This window comes from Aotus nancymaae, unplaced genomic scaffold, assembly GCF_030222135.1.
Source record: "Aotus nancymaae isolate 86718 unplaced genomic scaffold, 86718_ANA_hifiasm-v0.15.2.pri h1tg000033l, whole genome shotgun sequence".
Taxonomy (NCBI): Eukaryota; Metazoa; Chordata; class Mammalia; order Primates; family Aotidae; genus Aotus; species Aotus nancymaae.
This window is the reverse complement of record NW_026988447.1, coordinates 62188009-62208685: the sequence shown is the minus strand read 5'-3', so window position 1 is coordinate 62208685 and position 20677 is coordinate 62188009. Positions and strand designations below refer to the sequence as shown.

At 40.0% G+C, this 20677-nt stretch overlaps 1 protein-coding gene and 1 long non-coding RNA gene across 3 annotated transcripts in view; both read left to right on the top strand.

Moving 5' to 3' along the window:
• LOC105706265 (uncharacterized) overlaps nt 1-701 on the top strand; it is a 38001-nt gene extending 37300 nt beyond the window's left edge. For both annotated transcript variants that reach the window (XR_010345402.1, XR_010345401.1), the window contains one exon: nt 541-701. This is a non-coding gene — a long non-coding RNA (uncharacterized LOC105706265). The remainder of the gene's footprint in view (nt 1-540) is intronic.
• Nucleotides 702-769: 68 nt separating this feature from the next.
• On the top strand, nt 770-19719 carry CISD2 (CDGSH iron sulfur domain 2). The gene is made up of 3 exons (XM_012436481.2): nt 770-932; nt 16416-16630; nt 18653-19719. Exons 1-3 carry the CDS (start codon nt 830-832, stop codon nt 18740-18742), a joined length of 408 nt encoding a protein of 135 aa, XP_012291904.1. The 5' UTR covers nt 770-829; the 3' UTR covers nt 18743-19719.
• Nucleotides 19720-20677: the final 958 nt, after the last annotated feature.

Sequence of the window (20677 nt, the reverse complement as noted above, 5' to 3'; positions counted from 1 at the left end):
GTGGTCCAAGACAATTCTTCTTCCAGTGTGACCCAGGGAAGCCATAAGATTGGACCCCCTGCTCTAGACTTTAGCAGAAGCTTGCAACAAAAGAAAACCGTAAGGCTTTAGATTCTTTTACCACTTTACCTAAGGGTTTTAACCTTAAGAACTGATCTTTGGAAGGAACTGAAAATATCTCAGGAAAGACTACTATGAATCTTCTCTGAGTGGCAAAAACTAGAGGTTTTTGGAGCCAGGGCTGCAGTTAAGTTGCCAAGGGGCAGATCTGTAAGCAGTTCCTGGTTTAGTTAAAATATTTTAATTTTTATTTTGTTAAGCTTGGGCTTTGGGGTGAAGGAGTAAAATTAGGCACTGCGATGTGGGTAGGGGGAGGAGGATACTGGCGGGCGACTACGCAACCCTAGGGCCACAGCACCTAAACTGTAGGGGAAGAGGCGGGGCGAGAGGGGACGAAGTACAGACAGCAAGAGGGACTCACTTTTGAAAGGCACTTTCCGGTTAGAAAGCACTCTCACATGCTTATCTCATCTCACACAGAATCCTTTCTGCTGGCCTCCAGCATCTGCAGACGTTAAAGGCCCAACAGGAGGGCCACCTTCACACCAGATTACGAGGAGGGCCCCGCTACCCGCCCGTTCCCGCGTACGTCACTCGTCCGCCGCCAATCGGCGCCCGGCAGGTCACCTCTCCACCCAGGCCCCCCGCCCCGCCCGCCGCCCAGGCCGAGGCCGCGAGTGCCCGCCGGCCGCTTCCGCTCTCGGCGCAGGCGCTGCGGCTTGACCAGAGCGGAGGGGGCTCGGGAGACGAGTGGACACTGCTGGCCAGGATGGTGCTGGAGAGCGTGGCCCGCATCGTGAAGGTGCAGCTCCCCGCATATCTGAAGCGGCTCCCAGTCCCCGAAAGTATTACCGGGTTCGCGAGACTCACAGGTAATCCTCCCCCGTCAGCCAGTCCCCATCCTTGCACGCTCGCCGAGCGGGGGAAGGAGGTGTAAAAATCCTAGGGCCAAGGGGCGGGGCGGAGCTCGGCGCCTGGCACGTGACCCCGTGACCCCCGCGCGCAGAGAACGTTTGCGCGCGCGGGCGTAGCCGCCTCGGGAACGCAAGTGATGCAGCCTCCTGGGGCTTGAGTGCCCCGGGCCTTTGTCCCCGGAGTTGTTTCCGGTGTCCTTCAGTGGCTAGGGAACCAGGTTTTTGCAGAGAGGAGCTGAGTTGGGAGCTGGCCAGTCTCTTTCATCTCCTGTCCTGCTCATCGCTGTTTGTAGCGTACTTATTTTAAAGCGGGATAAGTTGTCGTTATCTAAGGCGCCTTGTAACAGACGCCCCAGCTATAGGCTGGGTTGTGCCCTCAGCGTGTGGGTGGGAGTGTGTGGGAAAGTAAAAATATAGACGTACGGGTAACACGTATATGACCGTTTTATTTAGTAACGAAATTAGGAGATAACTTCCATTCCCTCAGGTTAGAGTTGACCTATCAAGGGGGCATTTGAGGTCACCTTCGTTTCTACGGTCCCATGGCCAGTTGAGATAACTTGAGTTGGAAGAAAGATACCTTACCCAGAAAGTATTCAAAGGCCGGTATGAGGAGTGAAATCTTAGAAAATGAAATTTAATGAACATATGTAGCATTCTATTCTTCAGGGCCCTCACTTAAGTTAAAGAACCCACAACTCATGAGGATTTCACATCTAAGGGATGAAAATCTCTAGAATGCAGTCAACACTTGGGAGATTTTGTTGAGTTACAAGCATTTCATTGTAAGGGGGATATATCTAACCAGACTCGAACGAGTCGGAGAGTGAAGAAATCAGCAAATATTCAACTCCTATGTCCTAGATTATCAGGGAGTTGCAAACATGAATTAAGATAATTGAGGTAAATAGAGTTGCCTCGCCAGGAACGTTCTGAAGATCTATAGTACCTGACCTAAAATATAGCAGTTGCACCAGGTATAAGAAAAATAAGATTTGTGTAGACTAAAATATAGAACTGATACCAAATTAACCAAATTGGTGAAGGTTATTGGGAGGTAAATTTCAGTCTAAGGAAGATTTTTTTAAAATTTTAATTAAAGAATGCTTTCCCCAAACAAATGTGGTGCTTCGGTGATAACCCCTGTCAAAGATGAAGAAAACAAACAAACAAAAACTCTGGTGGTGGGTGGTAGATAGATTCAGAAGGGATAAACTAGATGATAGTTACATTGTCTTCCAAATCTAGAGATTCATTAAATTATGGTCAGACAGCTGCTCTGTTGAGTTGATTGTGAGATTTTAACATTTTTTAAATATTAAGAGTTTTAGTAGAAAACCTGCAATTGAATAGAAAGCATGGTAACAATAATAAACATTAAAAAGGAACATTTAAACATCAAAAGCAATGCAAAAGTAAAATGAAAAAGTTTCACATCAAGTGTTTAGAAACATCAAATTCTTTTGATCCTACTAGTTTATTCTGACAGAACTGCAGCAATTTCATAAAATTTTCGTTTTCCCCACTGATTTTTTTTAAGTACTTTACATATTTTAATGTCATCCTCATTTTTTTCCTAACTAAATACTTATTTTAATTTTAACATCACAATGGGTCTAACCATTCATTCTGTACAGCTGGAAATTAGGAATGTTCCTGTTATTTAAAATTCATTATGTAATAGTTCACTGGCAAGTAACCAAATACCAGTTGTCATATTTCTCCCTCTTGAATGTCTTCACTAAAATAGCAATACCAGGCCAAAAGGGTATGATCGTTTTGTGACATTTGTACCCTTTTGCCAACTTACTTTCTTACTAATTTGCATAAGTTAACTGTTGAGTTTTTTCAAGAAAGGAAAATGTCCAATGAATTATGTATGTTTTTTCCAGGTGGTGGCTGTATGTATATTAGTTTCAATTTTCTGTAGATCAAGTATAATTGAAGAAAACTAGAAAGTATGAAACTAGATTTAATGGCTAGATTTTAGAAGTATCTTTTCTTTTCTTGAGGATCCCTATTATCAACAAATAGTTAATTCCTATTAAAGACATTAAGAAAACTCAACCAAAACCTTTTCCCTCTTAAATCCAGAATATATAGTAACTTCCTTTTTAAAGTTGTTAGATGTTTAATATGAAGACTGATTCTCAGAAATGATGACAATTCTGAGAAGTATTTTAATAACACACATTTAACTTAAGTCCCATTACAGTATGTCTATAGTTAATAGTTCTCATTTTATTACTGGTCTTTTCAGGAAACATGAACATACTTCTAATAACTGCTTTATGAAAAAAAACAAGATAGCCTGTTTTGGATTGGACAAAACAATTGCAGAGTTTTTTTTGGAGTACTATGGAAGAAAAATTTCAGTGGCTATTTTCCACTCTCAGTCTCCCATTCTGAATAGATTGTAACAGTTAATGACATTTGGTTTTCTTAAGTGAGTTACTTGTATAATCCATAATGTAGACTTGTTAAAATAAAAACCTGGAAGACAACTTTTTAGCAATTGTTTAAAACGTCTAGGAGACCAAAAACTATTTCCATTTTCTTCTATGAAAATTAGAGCAAAAAACAATACTGTTCACATTATTATTGCCTATGTTTCCTTTCCTATTTAAATCTAGCTTTTCTTTTTTAAAAGCAATTGACCTTTTTATGATGACTCTGAATTCTTAGAAAACACATGGAGAACTTTAATTAGCATATACTAGTTAAGTACAGGCAATTCTTACTTTTCAGAAACAACCCATCTTCATTTATGTCACATTTTCAAGAGTGAGACTTTCAAGATAAATTACTGTGATTAATTTATATTTAACTTAGGCTTTTGTTTTATTTTGCTTTTTGAGATGGAGTCTCACTCTGTTGTTAGTATTAGAGTGCAGTGTCAGCTCACTGCAACCTCTACCTCCTGGGTTCAAGCGATTCTTGTGCCTCAGCCTCCAGAGTAGCAGGGACTGCAGGTGCATGCCACCATGCCTGGCTAATTTTTTGTATTTTTAGTAGAGACGGGGTTTCACCATGTTGGGCAAGCTAGTCTTGAACTCCTGACCTCAGGGGATCTGCCTGCCTTGGCTGCCCAATGTGCTGGGATTACAGGTGTGAGCCACCGTGGCCGGCCCTAATTTAGGTTTTAAGTAGTAACAGTAAAGCCATGAATTGCAAGTATTTTATCTTTTCTACAGGTAAGAAATAGAAATCATTTTTGTGCTTAGCTACAAATGATAAATGAGAAAATATAAAATAACCAGCAACCAAGCTGCCAGTATTATTTTTGTGGTGTCATAAAATGATATGGCTATATGTAGACTTTTGAAAATCTGAGATGGAAAAATTCTAGTTCTGTGGAATATAATTCCTTATTGAGATCTGAGTTTGTCTCTGTGTATGTTAAATTTTTTTTTAGGGTTAATTCACTTTATTTTTCTTATATAAAAACCCTATGTTGTAGCTACAGCTGGAGCTTGAGTCATCTGCATGGAGACTTTGGTGTGAGTCTTGACAAGGTGGTCACTGAATTCCTGATAGGGAGACTTGGTGAATACAGTCTCCTTCCAGAGGTCAGGAGTCAGGAAGCTGTAGGTCTTAGAGATGGCATCAAAGCTGGCCTTGGCAAAGTTACCCAGGGTGGCAGTGCAGCCCCTGGCTGAGGTATAGCAGTCATTTGATACCGGCCATCATGAGCAGCTTCTTGGGAATAGGCGCCAAGATGATGCCAGTGCCACTGGCCGAGGGGAAGAGGTGCAAAAGCACAGAGCTGCAGCGGCCTGTCACCTTGCAAGGGACAGTGTGGGGCTTGCTGATCTTGTTCCCCTAGTAGCCTCTGCACGGAGGCAACGGAGAGCTTGGCTAGGATGATGATGCCGTAGATGGCAGTGCCTACCTCCTTGTAGCACTTAACACCTAGAAATGGTCATTGTAGTCCTCAGTGACAACAAATACCTTGAACCTGGTGCGCTGGCTGTCTGGTTCTGCACCCGAATATCTTCAAAACCTCGTCCTTAGAGAGGCCCCCAGGAAAAGTCAATGATCTCAGATTCCTTGATGGGCAGGGAGAAGAGGTAGATCTCCTCCAGGGACTTGATCTTCATGTCCTTGACCAGGTAGCCCAGCTTGGTGACGGGCATCCACTCCTTATCCTCGGCCTTGCTTTGGCGAGCTCCACAGCCTAGGCCCCGACCCTGGCCTCATCCGCTGCCACAACCTGGGCCCCGGATGCCACTGCTGAAACCTCCGCAGGAAACCTCCGCAGAAACCTCGGCGGAAGCCACTGTGGGCCCCTGGGGCCTTCGGTCCCCCCCCCACTGTCCCCCATTGAAGTCATTCGCCATTTGGTGTCTTCTCGGAGAAGAAGTATAAAATATTTTTATAGGCCAGGTGTGGTGGCTCACGCCTGTAATCACAGCGCTTTGGGAGGCAGAGGTGGGTGGATCATGAGGTTAGGAGATCAAGACCATCTTGGCTAACACGGTGAAAGCCCGTCTCTACTAAAAATACAAAAAATTATCTGGGTGTGGTGGCACATGCCTGTAGTCCCTGGTACTCAGGAGGCTGAGGCAGGAGAATTGCTTGAACCTGGGAGGCATAGGTTGCAGCCAAGATGGTGCCATTGCACTCCAGCCTGGGCAACAGAGTGAGACTGTGTCTTCAAACAACAACAAAAAAAATTGGCAAAACATAAAAAAGAACAAAATCATATCCTTTGCAGCAATATGGATGCAACTAGAGACCATTTTTCTAAGGAAATTAACAGAAAACCAAATATTCTTGTAACTGGGAGCTAAACATTGAGTATTCATGGACACAAAGATGGCAGCAGTAGACACTGGGAACTGCTAAAGGGGAGGGAGGGAGGAAGGCAGTGGTTGAAAACTATTGGGTACTGTGCTCACTACCTAGGTGAGAGGATCAGTCGTACTCCAGACCTCAGCATCACACAATATACCCACGTGACAAACCTGCATATTTACCCCCTCAACCTAAAATAAAAGTCGAAATTATATTAAAATATTTTAAAAGGGAAATTTGGGCACACACAAGGGGAGAACACCATGTGAATGAAGTTGGAGGTAGAGACTGGGATGTAGTCCTTCAAGCTAATGGACACCACAGGTTCTCCCTCAGATCCTCCGGAAGGAACCAACCATGCTGACACCTTGATTTTGGACTTCTGGCCTCTAGAACTGTGAGCGAATACATTTCTGTTGTTTTAAGCTAAAAAAGAAAACAAAAAATGCAAGCACAAACATATTGTTCTCTGCAATTTAGGGAATCCTAGTAGACACTACTCACATTTGTTCTCTCTTCTCTGCTTTAATGGCCACTGCCTTAGTTTTATCTCAAACTATTTTCTTCCAGACCATTTTCATGGATTTCCAACAGGTTGTCTTGCCTTGTCTTCTTCTACTAGCCCTCAGTGCTATTCCTGTGGCCCTCTAATCCATCTTCCATCTGATACCAGAGTGACTTCATAGGTAGACAATTTCCTAGTTAGGTTAACATTCAAATATTTCAGTGGTTTCCTATTATGCACAGGGTAAATTCCTACCTACCTATTGAATATCAGAGCTTGTCATCATATGGTACCTGCTTAGTTCTACAGTTCCCTTTCGTTATATTCTAGCAATACCATATTGCTTAGTTTCCCAGATGCTTCATGTATGTCATACCTCTGCGTGGAATGAAGCTCCTCCTCCCATATTCCCATGAATTTCTGTACTCTTTATCTCTCAGAAACCTATTTAAGTATCAACACCTGTACAGTTTTTGCTCATCCCAGTAAGGAGTGAATCACTTCTGCCTCTGCATTGCTTCTGTATGATTGCTCATACTATACAGTACTATAATCCTTTTTTATAGGTCTGTGTTCCATACTAAAAGGCAAGCTCCCTTCTGGTAGGGACTGTGTTTTATAATTTTTGCATCTTCAGTACCTCTCCCATCACTTGATACATGTGAGTGAGGCATTACGTTTTAGAAGGTGCTGAAAGTTTTTTTCTTAAATATTTTATGTAGTCTTCCTGTATTTTAACTTACACTGTTACTATTCATAAGCCACGAACAAAGACAAAATAAGTCCAGACCTTATAGGAATTATCTCAAATGCCAGTTTATTGGAGTACAAACTCAATTAGGCTAAAATTTATTGAGGTCTTAGTTTATGTAAGTCTCTTAAAGGGTGGGGAGTTAGGGATTTTTTGTTTAGTTGAGGAGGAGGCAAATATTTACCTAACTGTATAGTTTTAAGACAGAATGCATTAATAGTTTGAATTGTGTTCTGTAGTTTTTACTGAGTGGGTTCCTACTTCATTCGTTTCTCCCAACAATCCTATGAAGTTAGAAGATTCTTTACTTTTTTCTATGCCTTGAAAATTCTGGTCTCAAGTCCCTGGCTTCTCATTCTTTAGGTATCTGCTTAAAGGTTATTTTTCAGAAACCATCCCTGACCCCTTACCTAAAATTGCAGCCAACCTACTACTCTGCCTCAGGTTAGTTTCGTTTTCTCTTATATCATCCTTTATTTCCTTTATAACAGTTACTACAGTCTGTGATCATCTTGTTTGTTCACTTATTGTCTCTCCTCTGAAATAGATACCCTATGAGAGAAGGGACCTTATCTAACTATTAGCCTGTATCCCCACATAGTGCAGTTTGTGGAGTGCGGTGGGTACTAAGTAAATACTGTTGAACAAATGAACTTACAGTAGTTATTCCTGCTTTACAGACAAAAGAAACCTGGTTCCAAGCATATGAAGAGCTGGATTTATACCACAGATAAACTGAATTAGTTATTTACTGAAGTCCTGTTTTGTGCAAAGCACTATACTAAGCACTGGTTATGTAGAGATAAATAAGACAGCTAGTATATTTGAATTCAGCCCAGTATCTCTACATAGTAGCTGTATTAGTATATTTTCACACAGCTATGAAGATACTACCCAAGAGGCTGAGCGCAGTGGCTCATGCCTGTAATCCCAGCACTTTGGGAAGCCGAGGCAGGCGGATCATGAGGTCAGGAGATTGAGACCATCATGGTCAATAAGGTGAAACCCCATCTCCACTAAAAATGCAAAAAAATTAGCTGGGTGTGGTGGCAAGTACCTGTAATCCAAGCTAGTCTGGAGGCTGAGGCAGGAGAATTGCTTGAACCTGGGAGGCAGAGATTGCAGTGAGCTGAGATTACACCACTGCACTCCAGCCTGGCAACAGAGCGAGACTCTGTCTGAAAAAAAAAAAAGATACTACCCAAGAATGGGTAATTTATAAAGGAAAGAGGTTTAGTTGACTCACAGTTCTGCATGGCTAGGGAGGCCTTAGGAAGCTTACAATCATGGTGGGAGGGAATGCAGACACCTTCACAAGGAGCCTGGAGAGATAAGAGTGAGGACTGAAAGGGCAAGAGCGCCCCTTATAAAACCAGATGAGAACTAACTATCATGAGAACAGCATGGGGAAAACCGCCCCCATGATCCAATCACCTCCCACCAGTTTCCTCCCTCAACATGTGGAAATTATGGGGATTACAAGAGGTGAGAGTTGGGTGGGGACACACAACCAAGCCATATTATTCTACCCCTGACCCCTTCCAAATTTCACACCCATTTTGCATTTGAAAACCAATTATGCCTTCCCAACAATCCTCCAATGTCTTAACTCATTTCATCATTAACTCAGAAGTTCACAGTACGGAGTCTTATCTGAGACAAGGCAAGTCCCTTCTACCTATGAGCCAGTAAAATAAAACACAAGTTAGTTCCTTCTAAGCTACAATGGTACTACAGGCATTGGGTAAATACACCTATTACAAATAGGAGAAATTGGCTAAAACAAAGGGGCCACAGGGCCCATGCAAGTCTGAAATCCAGCGGGGCAGTCATTAAATCGTAAAGCTCAAAAATAGTCTCCCTTGACTCCATGTCTCACATCTGGGGCACTCCGATGCCAGCGGTAGGCTCCCATGGCCTTGGGCAGCTCCTTCATAGGTTGGCATTGAGTGCCTGCAGCTTTTTCAGATGCATGGTGCAAGCTGTCAGTGTATCTGCCATTCTGGGGTCTGAAGCAGGTAGTCTTGTTGCAGCTCCACTAGGCAGTGACCCAGTGGGGGCTCTGTTGGGGGCTCCAACCACACATTTCCCCTTTGCACTGCCCTAGCAGAGGTTCTCCATGAAGTCCCCACCCCTGCAGTAGACTTCTGCGTAGACATCCATGTGTTTCCATACATCCTTTGAAATCTAGGCAGAGGTTTCTGAACATCAATTCTAGACTTCTGTGCACCTGCAGGGGAGCTTGCACCCTCTGAAGCAATGGCCCAAGCTGTATGTTGGCCCCTTTTAGCCATGGCTGGGACATATGGTGTCAAGTCCCAAGACTGCACAAAGCAACAAAGCAGCAAAGCCCTGGGCCTGGCCCACAAAACCATTTTTTCCTTCTAAGCCTCTGGGCCTGTGATGGGAGGGGCTGCTGTGAAGACCTCTGACATGTCCTGGAGGCATTTTCCCCATTGTCTTGACAATATTTGGCTCCTTGTTACTTATGCAAATTTCTGCAGCCAGCTTAAATTTCTCCCCAGAAAATGGGATTTTCTTTTCTATTGCATCATTAGGCTGCACATTTTCCAAAGTTTTATTTTCTGCTTCCCTTTTAAACATAAGTTTCAATTTCATATCATCTCTCTTAAGTTCAAGGTTTCATAGCTCTCTTGGGCAGGTGCAAAATGCCACCAGTCTGTTTGCTAAAGCATAGCAAGAATGACCTTTGCTGCATTTCCCAATAAGTTCCTCATCTCCATCTAAGACCACATTAGCCTGGATATTATTGTCCATATCACTGTCAGCATTTTGGTCAAAACCGTCAACAAGTCTCTAGGAAGTTCTAAACTTTCCCACATCTTACTGTCTTCTGAGCCCTCCAAAGTGTTTCAACCTCTGGCAGTTACCTAGTTCCAAAATGCTTCCACATTTTCAGATACCTTTATAGCAGTACTCCACTCTCTGTGACACCAATTTACTGTATTAGTTGGTTTCCACACTGCTATAAAATAAATAAATTAAAAACATAAAAATACTACCCCAAACTGGGTTATTTAGAAAAGAAAGAATTTTAGTTGACTCATAGTTACGCATGACTGGGGAGGCCTCAGGAAACTTACAATTATAACGGAAGGGAAAGAAGGCACCTTGTTCACAAGAAGGCAGTAGAGAGATGAGTGAAGGGCAAAGCAGGAAGAGTCCCTTTTAAAACCAGACCTTGTGAGAACGCACTATCAGGAGAATGGCATGGGGGAGATTGCCCACATGATCTAATCACCACCCACCAGATTCCTCCCTTGACGTGAGGACTATAGGGATTACAATTTGAGATGAGATTTGGATGGGGATGCAGAGCCAAACCATATTAGTAGGTACTTAATAATTACATAGTAAAACAATTTTTGTAGTAATACAGCAAGACATTGAAAAATGTTTTTCACAATAGGAAATTGATTTCTTCTTTCCGAAAATGTTTAGTGGCTAGTCCGAAGGTAGTGAGTTATCTCAGTTGATCACAGTCAGTTACAGATTGAACTCCTTGTTCTACTTTTTCCCCCTTCTCACTACTGCACTTGACTAGTCTTAAAATAAAAAAGAAAAGAAAATGTTTAGTAAGCCCTTAATAAATATCAGAAAGGGAGGATTGAATAGAAAGGTACTACAAGAGCAAACTTTCTGGGGCGATGAAAATATATTTTGTCTTAGGTGGTATCAAACCGAGTGCTTAACCAACACAAAGTTCGGTCAGATGCTGTGGTTCACACCTGTAGTCTCAGCACTTTGGGAGGCTGAGGTGGGCAGATCACTTGAGGTCGGGAGTTTGAGACCAGCCTGGCCAACATGGTGAAACCCCATCTCTACTAAAAATATAAAAATTAGCGTGGCACTGTGGCAGACGCCTGTAATCCCAGTTACCTGGGAGGCTGAGGCAGGAGAATCACTTGAACCTGGGAGGTAGAGGTTGCAGTGATATGAGATCATGCCACTGCACTCCAGCCTGTGCAACAGACACTCTGTCTCAAAAAACAAAACAAAACAAAATCTCCACAAAGCTCAATAAGCTGAACTGTAAATTACACTTCAATCAAAAGTAAGTTAAATAAATTGAGCCAGACATTATATAGGCACTGGGGACACAGGTGATCCAGACATAATAAGGTCCCTGTTACATCTCTCTCTTTTTTTTTTTTTTTTTGAGACAGAGTCTCTCTCTGTCACCCAGGCTGGAGTGCAGTGGCGAGATCTTGGCTCACTGTTACCTCCGCTTTGAGAGTTCAAGTCATTCTCCTGCCTCAGCCTCCCGAGTGGCTGGGATTACAGGTGTGTGCCACCATGCCCAGCTAATTTTTTGTGTTTTTAGTAGAAACAAGGTTTCACCATGTTGACCGGGCTGGTCACAAACACCTGACCTCAAGTGATCTGCCCATCTCAGCCTCCCAAAGTGCTGTGATTACAGGCATGAAGCTACCATGCCCAGCCCCCTTATATCTCTTATGTTATGACTGGGGAACATGATAGGTAGATGTAGCCATTAAAGTTTATGTTTCCAAATGATATTAAGGAGTTGGGGAAATAATATAATAATCTGACATCCCATTAAGTAAAAAATACAATAGAGGCTTATTTTGTTAAGCATTTACAGCCTATGTATTTATACACCAAAAAAAGAGATACATTTACCAAATAAATAAACGTTAAAATCCTAAGACAAAAATATGCTGAATAAAATACATTATTTTATACAAAAATTTTCTGGGTGTGATGGTACATGACTGTAATCCCAGCTACTTGGGTGGCTGAGGCACAAGAATCGCTTGAATCTAGGAGGCCGAGGTTGCAGTGAGCCAAGATCATGCCACTGCACTCCAGCCTGGGTAACAGAGTGAGACTGTCTCAAAAAAAAAAAAAACCCAAAACATTAAATTATTTTATTTGGCCAGGCACAGTAGCTCACACTTGTAATCCCAGCACTTTGGGAGGCCGAGGTGGGCGGATCACCTGAGGTCAGGAATTTGAGACCAGCCTGACCAACAAGGTGAAACCCTGTATCTACTAAAATACAAAAATTAGATGGGCATGGTGGTAGACGCTTGTAATCTTAGCTACTCAGGAGGTCACTGAGGCACAAGAATCGCTTGAACATGGGAGGTGGAGGTTGCTGTGAGCTGAGGTTGTACCACTGCACTCCAGCCTATGCGACAGACCAAGACTCTCTCTCTCTCAAAAAAAAAATCAATTATTTTGCACATTATTTATAGTTAGTAATGTGTTCTTTCGAAGTGTCTAAAATATCTGTAATAGGTGAATATATATGAAACAGGTCTGTAAGGACTAGCATGTTTTAAATGTTTAAAAGTTTCTTGTTCGATTTTTCTATATTTTATCTTTCTTCATGTAAAATCAGCCTTAATTCACAGAAAGAGAAATATTCTATGACTTATTCATATCTGGGAGCTAATAAAGTTGATCTCATGGAGATAGAGAGTCAGATGGTAGTAACCGGAGGCCAGGAAGGTTAGGGAGGAGAGAATGAAGAGAGGTTGGTTAATGGGCACTATAGGACAAGTTCTAGTATTCAGTAGCATAACAGGGTGACTATTGTTATCAATAATTTAGCTATTTCAAAATAGCTAGAAGAGAAAATTTGGAATGTTCTCAGTGTACAGAAATGGTAAGTGTTTGAAGTGATGAATATCCCAGTTACACTGATTTTATTAACATCGTATGCATATATCAAAATATCACATGTACCCCATAAATATGTACAGAGTCATTTGAATCGAGCTTTTCAAGCTGTGTTGCTTTCATTTATAAAGTTTTTCAGTAGTTACACTGTGGTTATCTTTAAAAAGCAGATTATGTTAAGACTTTGGTAAGTTACTACTTTTTGTAGGAGGTAATAGTACCTCTCATTGCTGTATTTTTAAGTGTAGTGTTTTACCAAGGAATTAAGTGTTCAAAAGAATATTTTCTGAAGTGGATTTTAAAACAGTATTAATGCTATTTGTTCTTGAGATTTGTGGGTTAAGTTAGGAAATGCTGTTTTAAGAGTCTAAAGTTAAGGTTTTCAGCCAGGCACAGTGGCTCACGTTTGTAATCCCAGGACTTTCAGAAACTGAGGCGGGCGGATCACTTGAGATCAGGAGTTCTAGACCAGCCTGGTCAACATGGTGAAACCCTATCTCTACTAAAAATACAAAAGTTAGCCAGATGTTGTGGTGCACTCCTGTAGTTTCAGTTGCTTGGGAGGCTAAGGCAGGAGGCTAGCTTGAGCCTGGGAAGGTGGAGGTTGCAGTGAGCCAAGAATGTGCCACTGCATTCCAGCCTGGGCAATGGAGTGAAATCTTGTCACAAAAATAAATAAATAAAGTTAAGGTTTTCATCTTTACATTACCATTCTCTTGCTTTTTGATAAATTTAAGCTCTTATCACTTCTAAAATATTGTAATATGTACAATAAAACTTAATGTTATTCTACATTGAACAAACATTTATTAAATGACTGCTATTTCAAGTTACATACTGGTTGCTGGGGCCAATTGCAAACTAAGACATTCATTGCCTGATCTAGAAGATAAGTATAAATACAAATTACAGGACAATATGGTGAGTGAGACAGTGAGTGACATTTGTGCTCGTTCATTCTTTCTGTAAGTCAGTCAGTAAACATCTGAGGCATCTACTTTGTGCTGGGAAGAGTACAATTTCTTTTCTCACAGGTTTATAGAAGAGACAACTTTAGAAACAAGTGATTACAATAATATGGAAGCAGAAACATGAGGAATGCAGCTTGGAAACACAGGAGGAAGTGATTAATTCTGCTTTGTGAAATCGAGGAAGACTTCAGGAGGAAGTAATATTTGACCCTAGTCCTGAAGGGTCTATGCAAATGAGTCAGGTGAAACAGAAGGAACTCCATGTGCAAAGAACTCAGGAAGGTTGTTACTAGACAGTAGCTTTGACTGGCTTCAGGGACATGAGGAGACAATGTTGGTGGGAGCTGAAGCTGGAAAGGTAGCCTTGCCAATCTGTGGAGATGGCACTTTATAGACCGATGATCTATAGCAGCACTGTCCAGTAAAACTTTGTGGTAATGGAAATGTTCTCTGTATTGTTGAATATAGTAGCCACTAGTCACATGTAGCTATTGAGCCTCTGAAAGGTGACCAGTGTGTCTTAGAAACAGCATTTTACTTAATTTATTTACATGTGAATAGCCACATGTGTATATTAACCATGTTTTCAACTTTCTGTATTTTATGATGCTTTATTTAACATCTTAGGGGCCTTGTTGACTGTGGAGACAATTTAATTCCTAGAGACATTAAATAACTTGCCTGTGAGCACGCCTTTCGTATGCAAACCAACCAGTCCAAAGCCCATGCCCCTAACCACCTCCTTTATCTAACTCTTACACATGAAGTCAGTATTTCCCCTGTCCTAAATCACCCCAAGGACAGTTAGGAGACAACTAGGCACCACTGCTTTTGCCCAGAACCCACTAAGCTGGGAAGTCCTAAACAGTTTCTTGCCTTGCCTTTTCCATGGAAACCACAATAAAGGCCTATGCCCATGCCTTTCCCTTTCCTGTTTCTTCCTTCTGATTAACCCTAGTACCTCCTCATGTGGCCCTGCGTTGCATAGTGTATCTCTTCCTCTTTAACTGTAAGTAATAAATGGTTATTTCAAGGCAGTTTCTACAAGTCTGTCATCCCACCATACCTGATTAATAGAAATTCTTGGGTACACATCTAAACAGTATGGCTATCGGTGCCCATATTGAGTAGCACACATCTATTCATAGGCCTCCTTCTCCCCCAGGAAACAGTTCTGTCATCTCCAGAGCTTTCATTCACTCAAAGAATCTATTTGGAGTATCTCCACTTTTGTCATGAGAATGTGATAGCCAACATGACAGGCAAAGTACATACTTTTACAGAGTTTATTCTGGTGACGCCAAGATGATATTGCTGAAGATTTTCACCATATAGCATCGTCAAGTTGTTGGGCAAAATATTTTTTTCAAAGGAGTTGCTAGTACTTCCTCACCAATCTCTATAATCTCTGAATAAAAGCTACCATTTAGTGTGTCTTCTCTGCCAGCCACTCTTATAGGTGCTATCTATGCAAATGGTAGGTAAGTAGGTTTTTTCATTTAGATTTCTTTGGCATGATGTTATATCAAAAATAATTCCATTTTGGAAGAGTTGGTATTAAGTCCTTCAATAGTAAAATAGTACAGTTATCTCTTAAGAGTAGTTTTACCAAGAGAGGAACAGATTTTAATTTTAGATCTATTGGGTTTGATTAATGATAACTGACAACAGGCTTTGGATTTAGGCTGCCCTGGACTAAACCTGCTTAGGCTACAGTTTTCTTGTATGTAAAATGGGGATAATAATGATGCCTACCAAATATAGTTGTTAAGCTAACATAGTGTTAAATGAGCTAGTGCCATTATACTCTTAGCATAATCTGATCATTTATCTTTAATATTTATTAGCATGCATTAGTATACTTCCTGTTTTGCTCTCTTCTCAACTAAGCTATTTCTGCATAGTGCCTAGCAAGGTATCAGATTGGGCATTCAGTGAAGGAAGTTAACTGATAATTCTGTAAGAATAGAAAGGAGCCCAGCAGAGGCAGGGCGCTAGCACAGCTTCGATAAATGTGTGTTGAAACATTTATCTTGGTTTCCTGGTATGTTTGTCTCCACAGGCATAGCGACTATTTCGTTTTTGTCACTTATATTCCCTGTCCTCTTGAGACAGGCTGGGTGCTCCAGAAGGCTTTAAGTGAAGTTCATGGAATGAGATGTATGTTAAAATGAGAACATTCAACATAGACAGTTTGTATTCTTTAAAACAGTAGCTTTTACACAATATTTTAGTGCTCCTTAGCAACATTTACCAAAAATGTACCTTAAAGCATCAGAGGACATGTTCTGTCTGATATTATGGATCAGTGTAAAAATTTTGCAGATATTGTTGTATGATTTTAGACATAGTATTAAGGAGATGTGAGTCGAAATGCTTTCTAGAACTATAAAATATATCATATATTGAATTTTATTTATAATTATCATAATCATAATTCCTAAAATAAAAATAGAGAAACACAAATAGACTTGATGTGGACAATGAGAGAATATTTGAAATGGAACCTATTTCTGAAAAGTTAAGTTTCTTGTTTTATGGGTCTCAAATTAGCCCGTAAATAAAATAAAGTAGTCCTTGGTAGAGCTGGCTTGACTGTGTTGTTTATTCACAGTTTTATGAACCCATTAAAAAGGAATTAATGTGAAAAGTAACATATAAAGAATAAGCTCAGGAATGATTCTAGACATGCTATTTTGAGTTATTTTCCAAAGGCACTACAGGTTCTGACAAGTCTACATGTTTAGTTTCAGAATGGCTCCGGTTACTGCCTTTCCTTGGTGTACTTGCACTTCTTGGCTACCTTGCAGTTCGTCCATTCCTCCCGAAGAAAAAACAACAGAAGGATAGCTTGATTAATCTTAAAATACAAAAGGAAAATCCGAAAGTAGTGAATGAAATAAACATTGAAGATCTGTGCCTTACCAAAGCAGCTTATTGTAGGTGTTGGCGTTCTAAGACGGTAAGATGTCTGTTTACATGCACACTGAAATTTTGCAGTGATAGGATTGTTTTGCCTCTTAAATCCCCAGTTTTGATGTTCTGTAAGATGAGAGACTTTTCTGTAATATTTGGTATTGAAAGAGCATATTCCTAAGTTGAAGTTTTATTTCATGATAGATACTACCTACATTAGGAAAGTTGGAGCAGTAAAGAATAAAAATCTCATGCTTTTGCAATGTTTGGCATTTATCTAGAACTATAAAATTTATCATATATTGAATTTTATTTATAATTATCATAATCATAATTCCTAAAATAAAAATAGACAAACACAAATACACTTGATGTGGGCAATGAGAGAATATTTGAAATGGAACCTATTTCTGAAAAGTAATAAAACATGTATTTTAAAATGCACATTCTTTAAGAGAGGACATAAGGTTTAGTGGAAAGAAGCTTTGATGTCATAGTAAATAGTGTTCAAATATGATACTTGTCACAGTATGAGTTTGGCTGGACGAGTTACTTAATTTTTAATCTCTAATCTTCAGGGTTTGTTTTAATCTGATATAACAACATTACATGTTTTTGAAAAGTGAGATGATTTATAGATAATTTTTAAAGTGGGAAGGAGTTTAGAGTGATAAGTACTATAAATAGTTGACAAAAATCTGTTTTCTTGTACTTGATCATAGATTATTTGAGGTTTTGTTGTTGTTGTTGTTGTTTTTTGAGATGGAGGTTCGCTCTCGTTGCCCAGGCTGGAGTGCAGTGATGCGATCGCCTCTCACTGCAACCTCTGCCACCTGGGTTCAAGCGATTCTTGTACCTCAGCCTCTCAAGTAGCTGGGATTACAGGCACGCACCACCACGCCCAGCTAATTTTGTATTTTGAGTAGAAATGGGGTTTCTCCACGTTGGTCAGGCTGGTTTCAAACTCCCAATCTCAGGCGATGCACCCACCTCAGCCTCCCAAAGTGCTGGAATTACAGGCATGAGCCACCGCGCCTGGCCCTATTTGAGGTTTTAAGTACATCAGTTTACTGAGGTTTATTGTTCATCACGGCATCCTTTGTAATAGCAAAATTTTTATAAACTAACTATCTGATAAAACAGGAATGATCATGTTTTTAAAGGATATATAATAACATGAGATCCTGATATAACACAAGTAAAAAAGCATATTACAGTAAGATCCCAATTTTGTTTAAAAAATGAATACACATAGTGAATGCAGAGGAAAAAATATACCAAAATGTTAATTATTACCTATATCTTGATGGGTTATGAGTGAATTAAGTTTATTATTATTATTTATTTAATTTTGCTGGGGACAGAGTCTTGCTTTGTCACTCAGGCTGGAGTGCTATGGCATGATCTTGGCTCACTACAACCTCCACCTCCTGGGTTCAAGAAATTCTCCCACCTCAGCCTCCCAAGTAGCTGAGACACAGGCATGCGCCACTATGCCCAGCTAATTTTTGTATTTTTAGTAGAAATGGGGTCTTACCATGTTGGCCAGGCTGGTCTTGAACTCCTGACTTCAAGGGATTTGTCCACCTCCACTTCCCAAAGTGTTGGTATTACAGATGTGAGCCACCATCCCCAGCCTAAAATAAATTTTTAATTGTTTTCAAAGATTGTGTGGTATGCATTGAGTTTTATAGCAATAAAAAATTGTTATTTTGAATTAAATTCCATTCTTTTAAAATTAAGCAATAGGTGAGCTTGAATTTTAAGCTCCACAAATGACCAAGAACTTATTTGATTTTCTTTTAACCTTGTCTATTTTAGTCACTCATGTGGAATCAGTCATAGGTTTTTTTTTTTTAAATTGAAATCAAATAATGAAGTAACTGCATAAATTGTTAGATTTTGAATGTGGTTCAGTTGGAGTAGAATATATCTATTACTCAGGAAAGCAATATGTTGTTTTTTTTTTTAGCAAGTGATGTGCTTTCTTTCTGAGAGCATTTCACAAATATTTCTACCTAATGAATCATATTTCTAAAATAACACTCATAATTCTTTTTTCTTTTAGTTTCCTGCCTGCGATGGTTCACATAATAAACACAATGAATTGACAGGAGATAATGTGGGTCCACTAATACTGAAGAAGAAAGAAGTATAATAATAATAGATTAGGATTGAATTAATTGTATAAAATCTTATAACAATATTTTCTCATTCTTTGTGTATAGAAAATTTTTAAATGGTGGTCTTAATTATTATTAGTGGTTGAACAATTATTTCTTCCAATTTATTTTCTTGCTGCGCTACTGTTTGTATTTGATCCTTTGACTATTCAGTCACATATAGAAATTAAATTGTCAAGCCTCTTATTCTGACTTCAAAGAATTAATGTATCTTCTAAAAATAAAATCACTTCTGATTTTAATTTAGGAAAACCTAACTTGTGGCTATGGCTCCAAAGCTGTTTGTTTCTTTGAATATTAATATTTTCAACAGGATCTTGTATTTAAATTCCCACCCCCTACACTGTTAAATGTATTGTTTTTTCACATCTCTTTTGGTTTTGATAATCTGAAGTGTTTTTTTCTCCTTTTGGCCTTCCACACTTCATTGTGTTTAGATGAATTATGTAAAGAAAAATATTGCCATCAAGAATTACTTGTGTTTTTGGTTGGGTGCAGTAGCTCACGCCTGTAATCCCAGCACTTTGAGAGGCCGAGGCGGGCAGATCACAAGGTCAGGAGATCAGGACCATCCTGGCCAATATGGTGAAACCCCGTCTCTGCTAAAAATAGAAACAAATTAGCTGGGCGTGGTGGTACACACCTGTAGTCCCTGCTACTCGGGAGGCTGAGGCAGGAGAATTGCTTGAACCCAGGAGGCAGAGATTGCAGTGAGCCGAGATCGTGCCACTGCACTCCAGCCTGGGCAACAGAGTGAGACTCCGTCTCAAAAAAAAACAACAAAAAAAGAATTACTTGTGTTTTCACAGAGATGGACTCTTTGCTTTATAGAGATTGTTGTATATTTAATATGAATATCCCAACTTTAGACTTTAGAATAAAGAAGTAAACTGGATATAAAAAGTTCCATTGAGGAACAGTTATTTACAGTATAAAAGATTTGTTTACAAAAGTCTGGTGTCTGTTTGTGTGTATATTTTAAACTATTTGACTCCGTGTCAGCTGGCGTGGAATGGCAAGAACACTTACAACCAAACGTATGGGCTGCTGCAATTCGAGCATCAGTTGGTAATAAACATAAGGCATATCTGAATTTGTATTAATATGATAAATAGTTAAGTGTTCAAAATTGTGCTTATGCATTTTTCTCTTTTTAACACTGTAAACCATTAAAATACAGTCATCCCTTGGCATATGCTGGGGATTGGTTCCAGGGCCACACACACACCAAAATCTGCCCATACTCGAGTCCTGCAATAAGTCTTGCAAAACCCATATGTAGAAAAGTTGGCCCTCCAATTGACCCTCTGTACACAAGTTTCACATTCCAAGCACAAACACTGATCTGTGTGACCTCACCTGCTTTTGATTGAAAAAACTGTGCATAAGTGTACCCATCCAGTTCAAACCCATGTGTAAGGGTCAACAGTACAAAAAAGTTTGTAAAATAAACGTACTGGAGAATCTTTAAAACATTTGTAATTTTAAATCCTATTAGTAGTCTTTTTAATTTCATCTTACATTACTACTCATAATAGCTATCCCTAGCCAGGTGCCATGGCACACACCTGTAGTCTCAACTACTGGGAAGATTGAGGTGGGAGGATGGCTGCAGGACAGGAGCCCAGGAGTTCAAGGCCAGGCTGGGTAACATAGTGCTCTGCCTCTGCTGGGCTCTGTAGGGAATCCTTTCTGTTCTTAAAGAGTTATCATTTAATTTCCTTCATTGAGTGCATTTCTGATAGCTTGCTAGGCACTATGGAAATTGCTTAGTTGAGAAAAGACAAATACAAAGCTTTTCTTCAGTCTATTTAAGATACAGTTCACTCAGTTCACTTTGCCTTCTTTTTATAAGAAGGTACAAGAGGCAGACAGAGGTAACCCTTCTAGTAATAAAACTAATGGTTATT